The sequence below is a fragment of the Trichosurus vulpecula genome, chromosome 6 (genome assembly GCF_011100635.1).
Source record: "Trichosurus vulpecula isolate mTriVul1 chromosome 6, mTriVul1.pri, whole genome shotgun sequence".
Taxonomy (NCBI): Eukaryota; Metazoa; Chordata; class Mammalia; order Diprotodontia; family Phalangeridae; genus Trichosurus; species Trichosurus vulpecula.
In genome coordinates this window covers 68,490,453-68,509,760 of record NC_050578.1, presented here as the reverse complement: position 1 = coordinate 68,509,760, position 19,308 = coordinate 68,490,453, and the positions used below count along the sequence as shown (strand labels likewise).

General features: G+C 36.4%; 1 protein-coding gene across 5 annotated transcripts in view; it reads left to right on the top strand.

Annotated features, from left to right (window-relative positions):
- The window catches only part of HERC3 (HECT and RLD domain containing E3 ubiquitin protein ligase 3), a 112,067-nt gene that overhangs the window by 16,970 nt on the left and 75,789 nt on the right, over window positions 1-19,308 (top strand). For 4 of the 5 annotated variants that reach the window (XM_036763112.1, XM_036763109.1, XM_036763111.1 and 1 more), the window contains exons 3-6: window positions 14,008-14,167; window positions 15,715-15,791; window positions 18,282-18,503; window positions 18,660-18,751. In XM_036763112.1, the coding sequence (XP_036619007.1) occupies window positions 14,008-14,167; window positions 15,715-15,791; window positions 18,282-18,503; window positions 18,660-18,751 (551 nt within the window). Of the gene's footprint in view, window positions 1-3,474; window positions 3,496-14,007; window positions 14,168-15,714; window positions 15,792-18,281; window positions 18,504-18,659; window positions 18,752-19,308 lie in introns of those variants that run through there. The other variant, XM_036763113.1, reaches the window with a different exon arrangement.

Sequence of the window (19,308 nt, the reverse complement as noted above, 5' to 3'; positions counted from 1 at the left end):
AATTGTGGTAATTTGAAGGATTTAGAGCTGGAAGGGGCCTTAGAGATGATCTGGTCCAACCCCCTTATTTCACAAATGAGGAGACTAAAGCCCAGAATGCAGTGACTTACCCAAGGATGTACATGATTAGTAAGTGGTGAGAGTTGGGACAACTCCAATCTTCTGATGGTAAATTCAAAGCTTTTCTCACAATGCCTTGCTGTTTGACTCTTACTTATCCCTCAACTTTAGACTCATTGGCCTTTTCTCTCTTTATTTTCACCATTTCATCTGGTTTTATAATTGGGCAATTCTTTGTGTTAGTCTGCAAGCATGACAGGCTGGGTAACCAGAATGCAGTCCTCAGCCATCCCAGGGGCTTGCCTGCTAGTGCCAATCCAAGTCTTCCATGCTTAATGAAGCTCATTCCACTTTGTGCCACAGAGATTTTTATTTGGCTAAATTAAATAAAGATTGCTTGTAAATTCTTTTTGCATTATCCACTTTCTCTGTTTCCACTTCCAAGGTCTAGTTTACATGCCAATTCTTCTGTGAAGCCTTTCTTGGTCCCTCAGTCAAGAAATGGTTCTGTTTCAAAATTCTCTTAATAGGTTGTTGTACCTCTTGTGGCATATTCTGTTTGTTTTGTAGTGATTTTTGGAATGTATTCTCTCATATACAAATTTTTATTTAATTGGAATATTAACGAATAACATCTTCAATATGATTTCCATCATTTGTCATGCAAAAGTTGATGCGCTTTGCAAGATTCGCATGAACTCGATGCAATAACTCCACATTGCCATCAATTGCATATGTGTCCAGACTTTAGGAACACCGTATGTATATATTACACACACACACACACACACACTATATTATATGTTACACGTATTACATATTTATATATTGTATACATAGATTTTCTCATATATATATTCTCTACATATATTTGTATAAAATATATATTACATGTTTAAAATATATGTGTATACACATACACACATATACACATTTGGGACTCATTCTAAATAAATAGGACTTCAGTGCAAGGAAAACCACTGAATTTGGAGTCAGTAGATCAGGGTTGTTGTCCGAGCTTTTCCAATTTCTAGTCTTTATGATCTTGGTCATGTCACTTTATTTGTGATTTTTGTGACCATATTTATATTATCACTAACCAGATTTCCAATAAGCATCTCAAATGTAACATGTCTAAGATGGAACCCATTATCTTCTGCCTTAAACTCACTCCTCCTTCAGACTTTCCTATTTCTGTTAAAGGCACCCCATCCTTCCTTACCCAGTTTCTCAACTTTTTAGTATCTTTAACTCTTCTTTCTTCCTAAGTCTCCTGCTCTCCATATTCGGTAAGTTGCCATATCATCTCATATGCACACTGTTGTAACAGCTTCCTAATTGCACTGGTGATTTTGAGTCTTTCCACTTTCTATTCTCCACAAGAGCTACCAAAATAATTTTCCTTAAGCATAAGGGTGACCATATCACTTGAACACAAGAACCTTTCAGTGGCTCCCAGTTGCTCTTAGGAAGTGTGTTTGGCCCCTGGCCAACTTAAAGACTAGGTTTTGGAAAGAGTGCCTGGTTGTACTGTAACAGATAACTAACTAAGAACACCTTAAATTAGATGTATTTACTTTCCACTGTACACTTTAATGGTGATTAAATACTTTAATGATGAATAAACATGTCTTTCACTTGTGCCATCAAGTGACTTGTTTAGTTATAAGCCTTTGAAGGAATTGCTTTTAACATTGTTGAGTGAAAGCAATACATTTATTAAGTTGTTCCATGAGGTCAGGGATAGTTTTATAATGTCTGACATTTATATAACACTTCAGCTTTAAGGTTTACAAAGCAGTGTATGTATATTATCTTATTTGCTCTTCTCAACAAGACTGAGAAAGGATCCCAACTATTGGGGAACTCACTCTTTGACAAAAACTGCTGGGAAAACTGGAAAGTAGTCTGTCAGACATAGGTCAACATCTCATACCATCTACCAGAATAAGCTCAAAATAGACAGAAAGGGTGACAGAAAAAATTACTTGTCAAAGGTCTGGATAGGTGAAGAATTCTTGACCACACAAGAGAGAGAGAGAGAGATTCACAAGAGGTAAAAGGGATACTTTTGATTACATAAAATTAAACATTTCTGCACAAATCAAACCATTGCCACCCAAATTAGAAGAAAAGAAATTGGGAATAAATGTCTGTAGCAAGTTTCCTTGATAAAGGTCTTGTTTCTCAGACATGTAGAGAACTGAGCCAAATTCATAAGAATAATTCCCCAATTAATAAATGTGCAAGGAATATGAACAGGCAGTTTTCAGAAGAAATCAAAACTATTAATAGTCATAGGAAAAAATTCTCTAAATAACTAATACTTAGAGAAATACAGATTAAAAGAATTCTGAGGTAATACCTCATACTCAATCAGATTTGATAAAATGACAGAAAAGGAAAATGACAAATCTTGGAGGTGATGTGGGAAAAGAGGTACACTAATGCACTATTTAGTGGAGCTGTGAACTAGTCAAGCTGTTCTAGGGAGCAATTTGGAGCTATTCCCCAAAACTATACAACTGTGCATACCCTTTGACTTATCAATATCACTATTAGGTCTGTACCCCAAAGAGATCAAAGAAAAAGGAAAAGGACTTATACACGCAAATATTTATAGCAGCTCTTTTTGTGGTAGCAAAGAATTGGAAACTGAGCTGATACTCATCAAATGAAAAATGGCTGAACAAGTTATGGTATATGAATGTAATGGAATACTATTGTTCTGTAAGAAAATGATGAAGGGGCTAGTTTCAAAAAACCTGGGAAGACACATATAAATTGATGCAAAGTGAAGTGAGCAGAAACAAGAGAGCAATTTATATAGTAACAGCAATTTTAAAGCTAATCCACTGTGAAAGATTTAGCTGTTCTGATCAGTATGATGAACCACTACAATTCCAAAGGACTCAAGATGAAAAGTGCTGGACTCAGAGTACAGATTGAAGCATATTTTTTTCACTTTTCATTCTTTTTCTTTATTTTTTTTAAAATATGGCTAATATGGAAATAATTTTTGTATGACTTCATATGTATAATGGGCATTGTATTTCTTGCCTTCTCAGTGGGTGAGAGAGGGGATTGAGGGAGAGAATTTGAAACTGAAAATAAAATAAAATTGAATTTAAGAACCCCAATACTCTGAGGTAGGTCTATAGTAATTATTATCCCAGAGAGTGAAATACTTTCCTATGGTCATAGAGCTAGTAGGCATGGAGTGGAGTTTCAAACCAAGTCACTGCTGATGCCCAGGTCTGGTACTCTTTCTACTGTATCATATTGTTTATGTATATTTTCCCAGACTAAATGCAATGCTTTGAACATAGACGATACTTAATAAATGTTTTTTGAAATGAATGAATATGCATTGAACACTTATAGGCTCCTCTGTTTACAGGGTTTTAGAATTCTGGACCCAGATAATAGATCAAGGTGAGCCTGGTACTGGTGCTGATTTGTTGAGATTCTAAGAGAGAGGTTAGAAAAGTAGCTCTTTCTTCTATCCCAATATGTGTGACTGCTTAGCTCATATACTTTTCTCCTCTCCCTCTTCCTTTCTTCCTCCTCTCTCCCCTCCCCTTCTCCCTTTTTACTTCCCTGTCTCTTCATTTCTCCCTTCTCTCCCATCCCTTCTCTCTCTCTCTCCCTCTCTCCTTCCTGGAGTCTCCTGGTTCCTTGGTCAATTTTTTTTTTTTTGCAAAGCATCATGGTGTAGTGGATAAAGCTTTAGGCTTAAAAGTGGGGGATGTGAGTTTGAATCTTGCCTCAAACTTATTAGCCATATGGACAAACAAGTCATTCAGCCTGACAAAATTTCAATATTTTTGTCTGTGAAATAAGGATAATAATATTAGCACTGTCTACCTCCCATAATTGTTATGAGGAAAGTATAATGTGCTATGTAAAAAGTTGCTTTTATTTTTCCACCAGCATACCATGACTCTTTCAAATTTAGTTTATCCAAAAATGTATTCGTTTGTGTATTGTCCTTTTTTGCTCATCTTTCTGTAAGATTTATATAGCTTTGAGAGAGGAACATTAGTGGTCTATAATAATTGTGTTGCTATCTATGTCTTTTTGCAACTCAGCATTTTTTTATGAATTTCTATCATGCGTGTTTGTGATTTTATGCATTTTTCATGTACATTTAATAATATTCTTTAAACAAAATGCAAACTATTTGTTTCTCTCTCTTGAAATTGCAAATTTTTATTTTTTCCTTGTCTGTCCTGATTGCAGCTCTTGCTTTTTTGGATCACTTGACACATAATAAGAGAGAGAGATGCAGGGGGCGGGAAAGAAAAAGAGATAGACCAACACATAGGCCCTTAAAAATGTTTATTGATTTTGTCATTATTTCCCTTGTAAATACTGAGCTTTTATTATTCTGGAAGAATTTTGGTATTTTCCATAGCTCTTTAAGAATCCTCTGGTAGTGTGTTTGGTATGGCAGAGAATAAGAATATTAATTTAGGCAATTTCATTTTACTGGTATAGTTTTATAATTGTATTTATAGTTCTTGTGTGTGACTTGGTAGCTGGATTGCTGAATATTCTATATATACTTTGCAGTTATTTTGAATGAAATTTCTGTATTACTGCTGGATTTTGTGGGTAATATGCAGAAAGGTTGATGATTTGTGTTCCCTGATTTCATATTCTCCTTTGCTGAAGTTATTGTTTCATTTAGTTTTTAAGAGGATATTCTAGAGTTCTCTAAGTATATCATCCCGTGATCTGCAAAAAGTAATAATTATGTTTCCTCTTTGCCTATATTTATTTCCTCAAATTCTTTTTCTTGTCTTGCTGCTATGGGTAACGTTTCTAGAATCATACCAAAAAATAGTGGGATAATAGATATCCTTGCTTTACTTTAAATTTTGTTGTAAAGCATTGCTCTGTTATATACAGTTCAGACTCTTGATTTTAGATGTATACCATTGAGCATATATTAGGAAATACCTGTTTTGTTTCATAATGTTATTAACAGAAAGTATTGTATTTTATCAAAAGTTGTTTTACCATTAATTATCTCTTATGTTTCATAATAATGAACCAAATCTGTATTCCTGGCACAAACCCACCCTAGTCATGGTGTAAAATATTTTGGTAGAATCTTTGCTACTATTTTATTTAATTATTTGTTTTGATATTCATTATGTATATTGATCTAAGGATCTCTCTGTTTAATCTCTTCCTCATTTAGGTATAAAGATCATATTTGTATTATAGAAAATTTGGAAGGATTCCTTCTTTTCCTTTTTTTTCCAGGCAGTTTAATATTGGAATTGATTGTTCTTTTAATGTATGATAGAATTCATTTGCAAAAGGAATTTTTTTGGGAATTCAGTTATGGATTTTTCAGTTTTTTGATATCAGGTTTTACAAATTCTCTATTTCTTGTTTTGTTGATGTGGGTATTTTCTGTTTTATAAATATTCATCCATTTATGTTGTGAATTTTCTTAGCATATAATTGGACAAAATAGTTTTAAATAATTTTCATGATTTCACCTTTATTTGTAGTAAATTCTTCTTTTTTATATTTAATCTTGGCAATTTTGTTTTCCTTTCTCATTTTTAAAATGAAACTATGATCTCTATTGAAAATGGTAATTTAAGCACCCATCTCCTGCCCCCTCCCCCTACCCCCTCCTCAAAAAAACCTTCTGGTCTTATTTAGAATTCACTAGGTTTTTGCTTTCAATTTTATTCATCTCTTCTTGATTTTTCAGAATTTGTTTTGATGTTTAGGGGTTTTTATTGTTGTTTTGGTGTGTTGCTTTTCTAGTATTTTTTTAAAAGTTACATGCCCAAGTCATTAATTTGTTTTCCATCTGTTGTTGATGAAAGTGTTAGTAATATACATACCTAAACACAACTTTTACTTCATTCTAAACATTTTGTTATGTTGTTTCATCGTTGTCATTTTCTTTGATGAAATTATCTATTGTTCTTATGACTTTTTCATTGACTTACCAATTCTCAGACATTAACTTATTTAGTCTACAATTAGCTTTTAATCCTTTCTTCAAATACCATTTATTGAATATAATTAGTATTATGTTGTAGTCAGTAAGGGATGTATTTATTTTTTTTTTGTTTTCTGTATTTTTTTTTTGAGGTTTGTAATGGCTCAGTGAATTTTTGTAAAGTTTGTATGCAGATCCCATACACAGATAAGAATATTTGTACTCCTTTTAATCTCATTCACTAATTCCCAGAGAATGATCATTCTAAGTTTTTGAAAATTGTATTCAGGTATTTTACTTTCTCTTATTTATCTTTTTGTTCAATTTATCTAGGTCTGAAAGTGGTACATTGAGGTCAACAACTATCATTAATTTACTGTCAATTTCTCCTGATAAATTGATTAGGTATTCCTTTTCCTATCAATTTCTTCTTAACTTTTGGCAGTTTGGCTTCTGATTTCATCAGTCCACTGAAACTGTTCTTGTTTTGTTATTAATTTTTAACTCATTATTAAAAATCTCTTAATTGCCATACCTAATGGGATATCCTCAATCCTCATCCTTTTTGACCTATCTCAATCCTTTGACACTGCTGACCACCCTTTTTTCCTGATATTCTCTAATCTAGGTTTTTGTCACACCGCTCTCTCCTGGTTCTTTCCTACCTATCTGACTACTTCTTCTTAGTTAGCCATGGTTGTCCTACAGAGCTCTGTCCTGGCTCCTTGTCTACCTCTATACTGTTTCACTTGGAGATTTTATGAGCTCCCTTGAATTTAATTACCATATCTGTGCTTATGATAATCACTTCTCCCTGTCCTGTTTCACTTCTCTGCTGAACTCCAATCTTGCATCTCCAGCTGCCTTTCAGACATCTTTAACTGGGTGTCCAATAAATAGCTTAAACTCAGCATGTCCAAAACTGAATCCATTATCTTTCCTCTCAAAGCCTCCCCACTTTTATTGAGAGTACTACTATTTGCCTTGTCACTCAAGTTTACAACTTAGGTACCATCTTCAATTCCTCATTCTCACTTGTATCTAGTCACATTATTTTCAAGTTAACATCCATCATAAATGCCTCCTTCTCTCCTCTGACACTGCTAAAACAATGGTGCAGAACCTTATTACTTCACACCTACACTTTTTCAGCAACTTGCTGGTTGGTCTCTTTGCCTCAGGTCTCTCCCTTTTCCCATCTACCCTCCCCTTAACTGCCAAAATGATATTCCTAAAGCTATATCTAACCATATCACACTCCTGTCCCCATTCAGTAAACTCTTCCCTCCAAATCAAATATAAAATCATCTCTTTGGCTTTTAAAGCCCTTTATAACCTGAGCTCTTCTTACCTTTCCAGTCTTTTAAAACCTTATACCTTTCCCCACATACTTTGGATCAAGTGACACCGGCCTCCTTGCTGTTCCTTGTGCACAACACTACCGATCACCTAATTCTGGACATTTTCGTTGGCTGTCTCCTATGCCTGGAACACTTTCCTTCCTCATCTCTATTCCCTAGCTTTCTTCAAGTTTCAGCTAAAGTCCTATGTTGTTCAAGAAATCTTCCTTGATCCTCCTTAGTCTTTGTGCCTTCCTCATCAGCTTATCCTGAATATATCTTGTTTGCATATTGTCTCCTCCATATGACTGTGAGCTTCCTGAGAGCAGTGAATGTTTTTGTCATTCTCTGTATCTCCAATTTTTGCTTTTGTGTTGTCTGAGACAATAGTTGCCACTTCTGCTTTTTAGAGTTTGGCTGAAGCATAATAGACTTTGTCAAATTCTCTTATTTTGATTCTCTGTGAATCTTTATGTTTTGAGTATATTTTTTATAAGCAATTTATTATTTATAGTCTGCTTTCCAATCTATTCTTCTATCCTTTTCCTTTTTATGGGTATGTTCTTTCCATTCATGTTAATGGTCATGATTGTATGTTGTGTATTTTCCATCCTATCCTCTTATTCTCATTCCTTTTCAGTCTCCACATTACAAAGAAGAAGAGGGTGGTAAAATAGAATGGATGTGCCAAATATTTGTGATTCAGAAGTAGCATGTTCTGGTTTCTTTCAGTTGTTCCTCTTTTTTTCCTCCTTGCCCAGTAACAGATCACAGAACATTATCCTTGTCCCCCTTTTCGCCTTCCCCCCCTTTTTTTGCTATTCATACTTCACCCTCTGAAGTTGTAGATAGTTTTGTTCATGACTAATCTATTCCCTCCTTAACTCTACTCTCCCTCTTAATTCCCTGTCTTACTGCCCTTGACCATTTCCTTGTTGTGTTTAATGCATTCCTACACCAAGCGCTTTGTGTTTACGTTCAACCTTTTTTCATCCATTTCAGATGAATCAAGTCTTATGTCACTCATTTCTCCAAACCTTTTTATGGCTTTGTTTTGCACACTCAGATTATGTGAGAAAGCATAGTACCTCTTCCATAGTGTATTCCTCTTCCCTTTTCTTCCCTTGAAGATTAACAGTCCAAAAAAAATGTCCAATCTCTAGCCTTCTTCCTTATTCATTTTCCCTCCATCTCCCTTGAAGACCCTCCTTGGGGACATGTTTCTTGTTTTCCTGTTAGAATGTAAACAGTTAATTATCACATAGTCCATTCTAGTTGAATCTTGTGTTTGTCTTAGAGAGTTCTACTTAGCTCTTCTTTTTTTCTTCAGAAATACTTGGAAGTACTCATTTAATAGAGGGCCATTTACTCCCTGTAGAGTTATAGGTTTTTTATAGGTAATTCTTTGTTTTAATATTTTGCCTTTTGGAATATTCTATTCTAAGCTGTTCTATACAGCTAGGTGGCACAGTGGATAGAATGCTTGGAATCAGGAAGACTCATCTTCCTGAGTTCAAATCTATCGTAGACACTTAATAGCTGTGTGACCCTGGGTAAGTCACTTAACTCTATTTCCTCACCTGTAAAATGAGCTAGAGAATGAAATGACAAGCTACTTTTCTTTGCCAGGAAAACCCCAAATGGGGTCATGAAGAGTCAGACACATCTGAAAATGACTGAACAGCAACAAAAAAGCTCTTCTACTTATTCTTTTTTGAGGTTGCTGTCAAATCTTGTTCTTTTTTTTGATGTGTATTTTTTTAAAAATTTATTTATTTAATATATTTAGTTTTCAGCATTGATTTTCACAAGAGTTTGAATTACAAATTTTCTCCCCATTTCTATCCTCTCGCCCACTCCAAGATAGCATATATTCTGATGGCCCCATTGCCCAGTCAACCCTCTCTTCTCTCACCCCACTCCCCTCAAATCCCCTTTTCCCTTACTTTGTTGTAGGGCAAGATAAATTTCTATACCCCATTGCCTGTGTATCTTATTTCCTAGTTGCATGCAAAAACTTTTTTTTTTGTTTTTAAACATCTGTTTTTAAAACTTTGAGTTTCATATTCTCTCCCCTCTTCCCTCCCCACCCACCCTCCCTAAGAAGGCAAGCAATTCAACGTAGGACACATGTGAATCATTATGTAAAACCCTTCCACAATACTTATGTTGTGAAAGACTAACTATATTTTGCTTCTTCCTACCCTACCCCCCTTTATCCAATTTTCTCCCTTGACCCTATCCCTTTATAAAAGTATTTGTTTTTGATTACCTCCTCCCCCATCTGCCCCCCCTTCTGTCGTTCCCCCCCCCTTTTTTATCTCCTTCCTCCTTCTTTCCTGTGGGGTAAGATACCCAACTGAGTGTGTATGTTATTCCCTCCTCAGGTAAAATGTGATGAGAGCAAGATTCACTCATTCCCCCTCACCTGCCCCCTCTTCCCTTCCTACAGAACTGCTTTTTCTTGCCATTTTTATGTGAGACAATTTATCCCATTCTATCTCTCCCTTTGTCCTTCTCTCAAAATATTCCTCTCTCATCCCTTAATTTGATTTTATTTTTTTAGATATTATCCCTTCATATTCAACTCACCCTGTATGTACCCTCTGTCTATACACACACACACATATATATACATATGCACATATATATACACACACACATATACATACATATATATACACACACATATATATACACAAACATACACACACACATATATATATACATATACATATATATATATATATATATATATATATATATATATGCATATTCCCTTAAGCTACCCTAATACTGAGGTCTCATGAGTCATACACATCATCTTTCCATGTAGGAGTGTAAACAAAACAGTTCAACTTTAGTAAGTCCCTTGTGATTTCTCTTTCTTGTTTACCTTTTCATTCTTCTCTTGATTCTTGTGTTTGAAAGTCAGATTTTCTATTCAGCTCTGGTCTTTTCACTGAGAAAGCTTGAAAGTCCTCTATTTTATTGAAAGTCTATATTTTGCCTTGGAGCATGATATTCAGTTTTGCTGGGTAGGTGATTCTTGGTTTTAATCCTAGCTCTATTGACCTCTGGAATATTGTATTCCGAGCCCTTCAATCCTTTAAGGTAGAAGCTGCTAGATCTTGGGTTATTCTGATTGCATTTCCACAATACTCAAATTGTTTCTTTCTGGCTGCTTGCAGTATTTCCTCCTTGATCTGGGAGCTCTGGAATTTGGTGACAATATTCCTAGGAGTTTTCTTTTTGGGATCTTTTTCAGGAGACGATCGTTGGATTCTTTAATTTTCTATTTTACCCTCTGGCTCTAGAATATCAGGGTAGTTCTCCTTGATAATTTCTTGAAAGATGGTATCTATGCTCTTTTTTTGATCATTGCTTTCAGGTAGTCCAATAATTTTTAAATTCTCTCTCCTGGATCTATTTTCCAGGTCAGTGGTCTTTCCAGTGAGATGTTTCACATTGTCTTCCACTTTTTCATTGCTTTGGTTCTGTTTTATAATATCTTGATTTCTCATAAAGTCACTAGCTTCCACTTGCTCCAATCTAATTTTTAAGGTGGTATTTTCTTCAGCGGTCTTTTGGACCTCCTTTTCCATTTGGGTAATTCTGCCTTTCAAGGCATTCTTCTCCTCATTGGCTTTTTGGAGCTCTTTTGCCATTTGAGTTAGTATATTTTTTAAGGTTTTGTTTTCTTCAGTATTATTTTCCAGTATTTTTTTGGGTGTCCTTTAGCAAGTCATTGACTTGTTTTTTGTGGTTTTCTCACATCCTTCTCATTTCTCTTCCCAATTTTTCCTCTACTTCTCTAACTTGCTTTTCCAAATCCTTTTTGAGCTCTTCCATGGCCTGAGACCAGTTCATGTTTTTCTTTGAGGCTTTTGATGTAGGCTCTTTGACTTTGTTGACTTCTTTTGGCTGTATGTTTTGGTCTTCTTTGTCACCAAAGAAAGATTCCAAAGACTGAGACTGAATCTGAGACCGTTTTTGCTGCCTGGCCATGTTCCCAGCCAACTTACTTGACGTTTGAGTTTTTCATCTGGGTATCACTGCTTGTTGAGTAAAGAGTACTTTGTTCCAAGCTTGAGGGGATGTGCTGTTGTTTTCAGAGCTGTGCCTATACAGCTGGCTCTGCCACACCATCACTCCTCCTCCCCCAAGAACCACCAAACTGGACCTGAATCAGATCTTAAGCTGGCTCTGCACTCCTGCTCTGATCCCCCACTTAATTCCTCCCAACAGGTGGGCCTGGGGACAGAAGCAACTGCAGCTGTAGTTCTGTAGCTACAGCACCCCTGCTGCCCCCAGGGTGGTGGCTGAACTGTGAACTCCTTTTGCTCTGTCCCCTGCAGCTTTTCCCACTAACCTTCTCTGTTGTCTTTGGTGTTTGTGGGTTGAGAAGTCTGGTAACTGCTGCAGCTCACTGATTCAGGGCCCTAGGGCCTGTTCCTCCTGGCTCCTGGTCTGGTTGGTCCTCTTGCCACCCATGCTGGTCTCTGCTCCCCTCCGCTCCCAGCTCTGTGCACAGTAGACCTCACCCAGCAACCATCCAGGCTGTCCTGGGTTGGAGCACTGCTTCCCTCTGCTATTTTGTGGGTTCTGCAGTTGTGAAATTTGTTCAGAGCCATTTTTATAGGTTTTTTGAGGGACCTTGCAGGGAGCTCATTCAAGTTCCTGCTTTCCAGCCTCCATCTTGCTGCTGCCAAATGTTACAGGATCTTGACAGTGGTTCCTTGGTATTTGAACTTCTGGTAGGGCTAGTGGGGGTAAGATTTTCTGCCGTTGCTTTATTAATATACTGAGTACTATATTCTTCAAAGACTTCAAGGTCAGCTCAGGCTAGGTAGTTGCTGACTCTCCAAGTAGTTTTATTGATGTTCTCTAGGTCTGAGTTTTAGAGTCTCCTGACATAGTCAGGGGTCAAAGCAACAGCTGCAGAAAGTGTTTCTGGCTTATCCTTGATCTGAACTGGAGCCCTGTAGATACAACTGCAAACACTTGATTTCCCTGACTTGGTCTATATACTTGGAGGTTTTCACTCTGGGCCCATATTTTTCTAGTTGGACCCCTCCCCTGGTCCATGAGGTCCACAACTGCAGATTCAAGTTTCCTTGTCTTGGTCTCTGGCCACCCGTTAGTAGGCATCTGTTTGTTGTGCTTTTAGGATAACTTTATTCTGGCTAGACCCTTTCCTTAGTGCCCTCAGGCTCTGGCTGCTGGTCTGTGCAGATCTGACCAGGACAGATAGACTTTTTTCCATTTGGATTTCTTTATCATTCCTCAGTCAGAGCACTTTTTTTCATTCTTTCTGGAATAGTTGTATGTGAGCTTAGCTGTTGTGCTGCTGCTCACGGTGCTGTTTTAAGTCTGATTCCCTTAATATACTTATATTAACATACTTACTTGTCCCGTGTTCAATGTTCATCTTCCCTGGCTCTGTCACTTTACTCCTTTAATCCTCAGTTTCCTCATCTGTCAAACGGGGACAATAATATTTGTACTAGCTACCTCATGTGAGATTTTGTAAATTTTACAGTTCCATATAAATGTTATGGCAGCTAGATGGCACAGTGGATAGAGAGTTGTCACCAGAGTCAGGAAGATCTGAGTTCAAATCCAGCTTCAGACACTTACTAGCTGTGTGACCCCGGGCAAGTAACTTAACCATATTTGCCTTAGTTTCCTCATCTGTCAAATGAGTTGGAAAATGAAATGTCAAACCACTCCAGTATCTTTGCTGAGAAAGCCCCAAGTGGAGTTACAAAGAGCTGGACACAACTGAAACAACTGAACAACAACTTAGATAGTATAATAATAATAATAATAATTGCTTATGTGCTTATCAGTATGCCCTGTTCATCTGTATGTCCCCTCTACCAATGCCAGTCTGTAATTCTGCCAACTGTTCTGCAATTTACAGTCTTAGAGAGTTGCCTGTAGTACTGGGAGCTTACATGACTTACCCAGGGTCACCTAGAGGCAGTATTGGAACCCAGGCTATCCTGACTTATGCAATGTCATACTGCATTTTGTTGTTTTCTTTGTTTTTTTTTTAAATCTGTAATCTAATTGGCTCTTTTTAAAGTTATCACCGTGATATCAATGATTAATCTATAATCTAAGTAGCTCTTTTTAAAGCTGTGGCTGTGATACCAATGATTAAGTGTCTACTGTATACCAGGCATCATCTCTTTCAATTGCTACTTTCTCCGGCCCCTTTTGTTTAAGACTCCCATCAGGCTACTGACATGGGATGAGATAACAATTGCTGATTCTCCAGGGCCTAGTGTTTTTGATTGTTAGCACCTGCTTTTTCTGTAATTTTAATTCTATGTGCAGAAGCAATTTAGATAAATCAGTTTAGGCACTTTGGCTGTTTTTATTGGATACATTAACAAAGAAGGAGGGCCTGCTCTTTTAATAGACAGTGCTTTTAAATAATTGCAGTGTTTATTTTAATTTTTTTGGCAAACCATTTTCCAGAAATTTTTGGAGCTAAATGTAAAGTTGTTCATATATAGCATAGTAGTTGTATTAAAAAAATAGTATTGCCTGGGGAGATAATTATCATTTCAATGGCAGAAACCCATAAATTTTCTTTTTTATGTTTGTTTTTCTTTTTCTCAGAGCAAATTGGGGCTTTGGCAGATCAGCACATAGTCCACGTTGCCTGTGGTGAGTCCCATAGCTTGGCCCTCAGTGATCGGGGACAGCTGTTTTCTTGGGGTGCAGGTAGTGATGGACAACTTGGACATACAACAACTGAAGATTCTGTTGCCATACCCAGGTAAAGTTCTCCCCTAAAAGATTCTGGATTTCCAAAAATGCTTTTAAATAGCCACATTATTGCTAGAAAATTTTTAAAATTTCATTTTCCATTACCTGTTTTCCTATGCTCAGAGTCCATCTCACTGTGAAACATTCCAACAAATTAATCTTCCTTCCCTCCTATTTCCTCTTTTCCTCTTCTATCTTCTATTTCTCTTCCGTAAAGTGGAAATGCTTGTGTTTCCATCTTCCATCTCCTCCTCCAGCTACCAATAAAAGGGATTTTATTTGAACAGAGGGGAAGAAGATGGGGTCTCTTGATCCATCAAATTGAGGGCCTTGAAACCTATCCTTTTCTAAGCATATAGTGCCTTATTTTTGATTTATGAAAGATGTTAAATTAAATGAGAGTTTTACATGTAGGGGAAGATATGAGAGATGACTTGAAAAAGATAATATGATTAAGAATGAGTGAATGGAAGCAAAAGGAGAAGTACCATTTGCATTTTGAATTCAAATTACAGAATTTTGGGAGGATGATTTTTAAAATAATTATTATAAAACAATGTCAAAATGAGATCTCTTAATGAGCTCTGTTCTTTGAAAAATTAGTAAGAGGTGTGCTATTGATTGTTTGAGTGATATTGACAAAAATCACAATTAGAGAATTATCCCTAGATAAGGTCCTTGGTCAACGATAGGTACAAAGAGACATTTTCCTCCTTACCATTTGTACTTATCATTTTCCCTTACTTTTTCTACTTTAACTGCTCAAGGTGTGGCAAAGTTGATAGTGACACATAAAGATAGCAGGGACTTTAAAAGACTGTTTGCCCAAAACAGATAATCCCAAGGAATTGCTCATAATAGGGGTCTGTAGAAAAAGCAATGATTTTTAAATGAGAAAACGGTTTTTTGATGGTACTATGCAAATATTCCTCCCCACCCAAATCTGACACTCTTTGTATCTAATGGAGGTACATAGTAAGTCACCTACCTTCTTCATCCTCACTGATTTACATACAATGAGGATGAATATTCCATAAAGTTATGTAGATTTCATACAGATGTCATCCTTTTGTTATACAGATTTTAATATAGATAACAAGCATCGTTTCTTAGGAAACCTAAGCCCCTATCTGGGCATATTTTTACCATTCCAGCATTTAGCTTATAAGATTGTTTGGTATCTGTTATTTTTAAATTGTTCAGAGAATAATACTTATTTTTCTGTACCTCTGCTCAGTAGTTTACCCATTTGTCCCTAAGTTGTGCATAATAAGTGAAATAATGGAATTGAGGTACAGTGGATTTTAATTCAGAATCAATAGATTCTTTCCCTGGAAAATAACAGTTTGATGAAAGAAACAATATAGTTGCAACAAATTAGATTGAAATGGTTAAAAGAAAAATGTTGTGTTTCAGTACCATATTTTGTTTTTTTAAATTTAAATAAAAATTATATTTTTACAATGGTTATATTTAGTTGGGAACATGATATTAGGACATATCTTATAACATTGTAATCCAATTTTGTAAACAAAATCTGTATTTTTTTTGTTTTAGGTTAATAAAGAAACTGAACCAACAGATGATACTGCAGGTTTCCTGTGGCAACTGGCACTGCATGGCTCTTGCAGCTGGTAGTGTAAAATTAAATGTATAGTAGTTTGACATTGATTTTGGGTTCTCTCTCTCTCTCTTTTTCTGTGTGTGTGTGTGTGTGTGTGTGTGTGCGCGCACGTGTGTGCATGTGTGTGAAGAATTTCAGCTCTCATTATCTCCCCTCTCTCCAAAAAAGAAAGTGACTTAGAACATGTCAGTAACTATGTCCCTTATGTCTACTTTCTCCTATCAACAAAATTTTTGTGATGATTTGTACACTTATCAAAGGCATCCTTGTTGAAGGGATGAGTCAGAAACAGAAAAATCAAGTGATACCATACAACAGACCATATCTTTGCAATCATACAATTCATTAAGAGGTACAAAAGAAAAAAAAGTTAACTTTTTTATTGTGAATTTTTTTAAATTTGTGGGATAAAACAAGTATTTCCACAACATAGTACAATAAAAAAACATAACTGCACATCAAACTTTTAAAACAAGTTAACTTTTCAAAGAGTATTTGATTTGCACAACCATTTGATTTGCAAAATACCAACTGAAAGATTCTTCTTCAGTGAAGTTATCTGTCAAAAATTATTCAAAATTCCTTAAAAGGTGTAACAACAGAGATAACTAAGGCTGATTTTCAGATGATTCATGTTGAGCGATGTCAAAAACCAGGAGTTATATGCTTACCAAAGGTGTTTGCCACAGTTGTGGCAAATGTCCCACATAGTTCAAATGGAAAAGGATGAGGTCAAACAAATGCTTGTTTTCAGATGACATTGTGCTTGTTGTTTGCATCCAGACTCAGAATATTGCAGAGCTTCCCTAATTAGATCATTCAAAAGATTTTGGTCTAAGTATTGGTGCTAGAAGAAAAAAAAGCATTTAAAAATCTATTTAGACAATAATAGGCAGTTGGAAGGACAATCTATAGAACTGATCTCTCAGGACATTTATCTTGTACAGATGTGAGCTTGAAAAATGGTCCCAGAAGTGAATAGGACCAGAAGATTTGACTCAGTTGCCTTAAGTAAATCATGTACTCTTTTAATGACCCAAAGTTTCTCTCAAAAAACCCCCACAAAGGTCTGATTTCTAAACAACAACATTATTCCATCTCATCACTAATGAGGAATTATTCAGAAGTAAGGAAGCAGGGGCAGCTAGGTGGTGCAGTGAGTAGAGCACCGGCCCTGGAGTCAGGAGGACCTGAGTTCAAATCTGGCCTCAGACACTTGACACACTTACTAGCTGTGTGACCTTGGGCAAGTTGCTTAATCCCAATTGCCCTGCCTTCCTCCCTCCAAAAAACAAAAGTGAGGAAGTGGTGGTCATGGATTTAAAAGGATTGGTTATAGATGAAGAGTGAGGGGCAACTAAGTCTTCATTAACCATTGGTACCTATATGATTTCCAGAGAACCAGGGGAATTTGCCCATTTTGTTGGATAAATTGAGGAAATCACAGATCCATTTGATATTGAAACATTGAATGTGTTTGTGTGTTCCAGCTTATCTTAGTGGGGTCTTTGTGACCATCTGGTAGGATCAGCCTGTCTTTTTATTGGGTATTTGGGAATTTCCTGATGTTCCTTCAGTTAACCTACCATACCTTTCCTTGGTAGGTAAATTATAAAAGAATGTGCTTTAGTAGTACATTCAACCTGTATATCTTAAGTTTTCTTTAACCAGGATTATATTTTTTCAGTTTTATTTCTGTTTTTACCATTCTTATCCTAGTTCTTATACAATACCATATAGACCAATAAATAAAACTTTACCCCGAAGTGATTGCAGTGAAGCCTATATTTACCACCTATTCTGCTAGAGGTATCATGGGATGTTAGCAGTGTATACTGAGTTTACTAAATAGCATGTAAAAATCGCCTATATGCCATGTGACTTTGCCTCTCCACAAATTTTAATGGCCTGTGCATGGGAGTAAAATCTTGTTCACATAGGTCCTGATCACTCTTGGTCTTTACCAGTTGTGAAGGAGCAGTACTGTAACCCCTTTTCCTGCCATTCCATTAGGTTAGTTTTTTTCTGAAAAACTGTTAGACCATCCTGGAGACTTGGTTGGCTCAGGCTGTGGAAATCTTCACCACTTGAGTACAAAACACCTACCAAGAGTTCCAGGTGCTCTTCCTGATGCTTGGCTGGTAGATCATGAGAATCAGCTCAGACAAGGGACTTTCTCCCAGCTGAATCAACTTGAGGTGTCCTCAGTGCCTATCTTTTTTCAATATACTTCTGCTATGGTTAGGTAAATCTTCTTTTGTTAACTGTTGAATGACCTACAAGTGTCTCATTTTGTTCCAGTACTGAAAATAAACTTTTGGACTGAGTTGGGCCCAGCCCAACACTGAAAATTTTGTTCTCAAAATTTTTGTTCCTGTGAAATGTCTCTACTCTGTCCTCTGCTCTTTAGCTATGGGGATAGTGGTTCCCACTTGGCTTTTTGTCCAAATTGAATTAAAATTCTGCTGTGCTGATGCTAATTTGCACTTTCTTCTTTCAGATGGGCAGTTCTTCACATGGGGACAGAACCGCCATGGGCAGTTGGGCCTGGGGAAAGAATTCCCTTCCCAAGCTAGCCCCCAGAGAGTGAAATCCCTAGAGGGGATCCCTCTGGCTCAGGTTGCTGCAGGAGGGGCACACAGCTTTGCCCTGTCTCTCTCAGGAGCTGTATTTGGGTGGGGAAGGAACAATGCTGGTCAACTAGGACTGAGTGATGAAACAGGTTTGAAAACTTTTCACCTTTACTTTAAAAAAAACAGAATAATATGCTGCAAAAACCCTCATCATTCTTATTGTGGTAAAAATAGAGTAGTTGTATTTGTATTCAGAATTGAATACTTACAATTGATCAACTTTTATCTTTACATCCCTATCCTAGATCGACAATCTCCTTGTCATGTGAAACTCTTACGAACTCAAAAAGTTGTTTATATTAGCTGTGGAGAAGAACACACAGCAGTCCTCACAAAGGTAAAGAGACCCTGGAGTCCTATAGGTAGTGCTTTTCACAGAGACAAATTATGTGGTTTTAGTCTTCATATTTTTATTCTCTTTGGATATAATGTCACTTTTTCAAAGCTATGCAAAGATTGATTTTGTTTCTTATTGGTGTTTTCTTCTTTCCTCTCTTACCCTTGGAATCTCACAAATTCCTTGTGTGACACTAGAAGTTCCAGTTCAGCATATAAATTCTAATGAATACAAATATACACCTCTACCTGTGGTTTTTATACAAACACATTGTTTTTATTTTAAAAAAGATTAAAATTGTGGTTATGGGAGCTAATAGAGGATTATTTAGACCATCATCTTCAGAGCCAGAAAGACCTGGGTTCAATTTCTCCCTGTAATATATGTGTCTGTAGGTAAGTCACTTAACTTCCTGGAGCTTATAGCAGCTGTTTGAAAATATAAATGGCAGTGAAGGTGCTAATTTGCATTGGGGAGTTTCTTCACCAGGCAGTTCCTAAATTATGGAAATCATAAGTAATAAAAAAATTTATTTAAAAATCATTGCTGGGGCAACT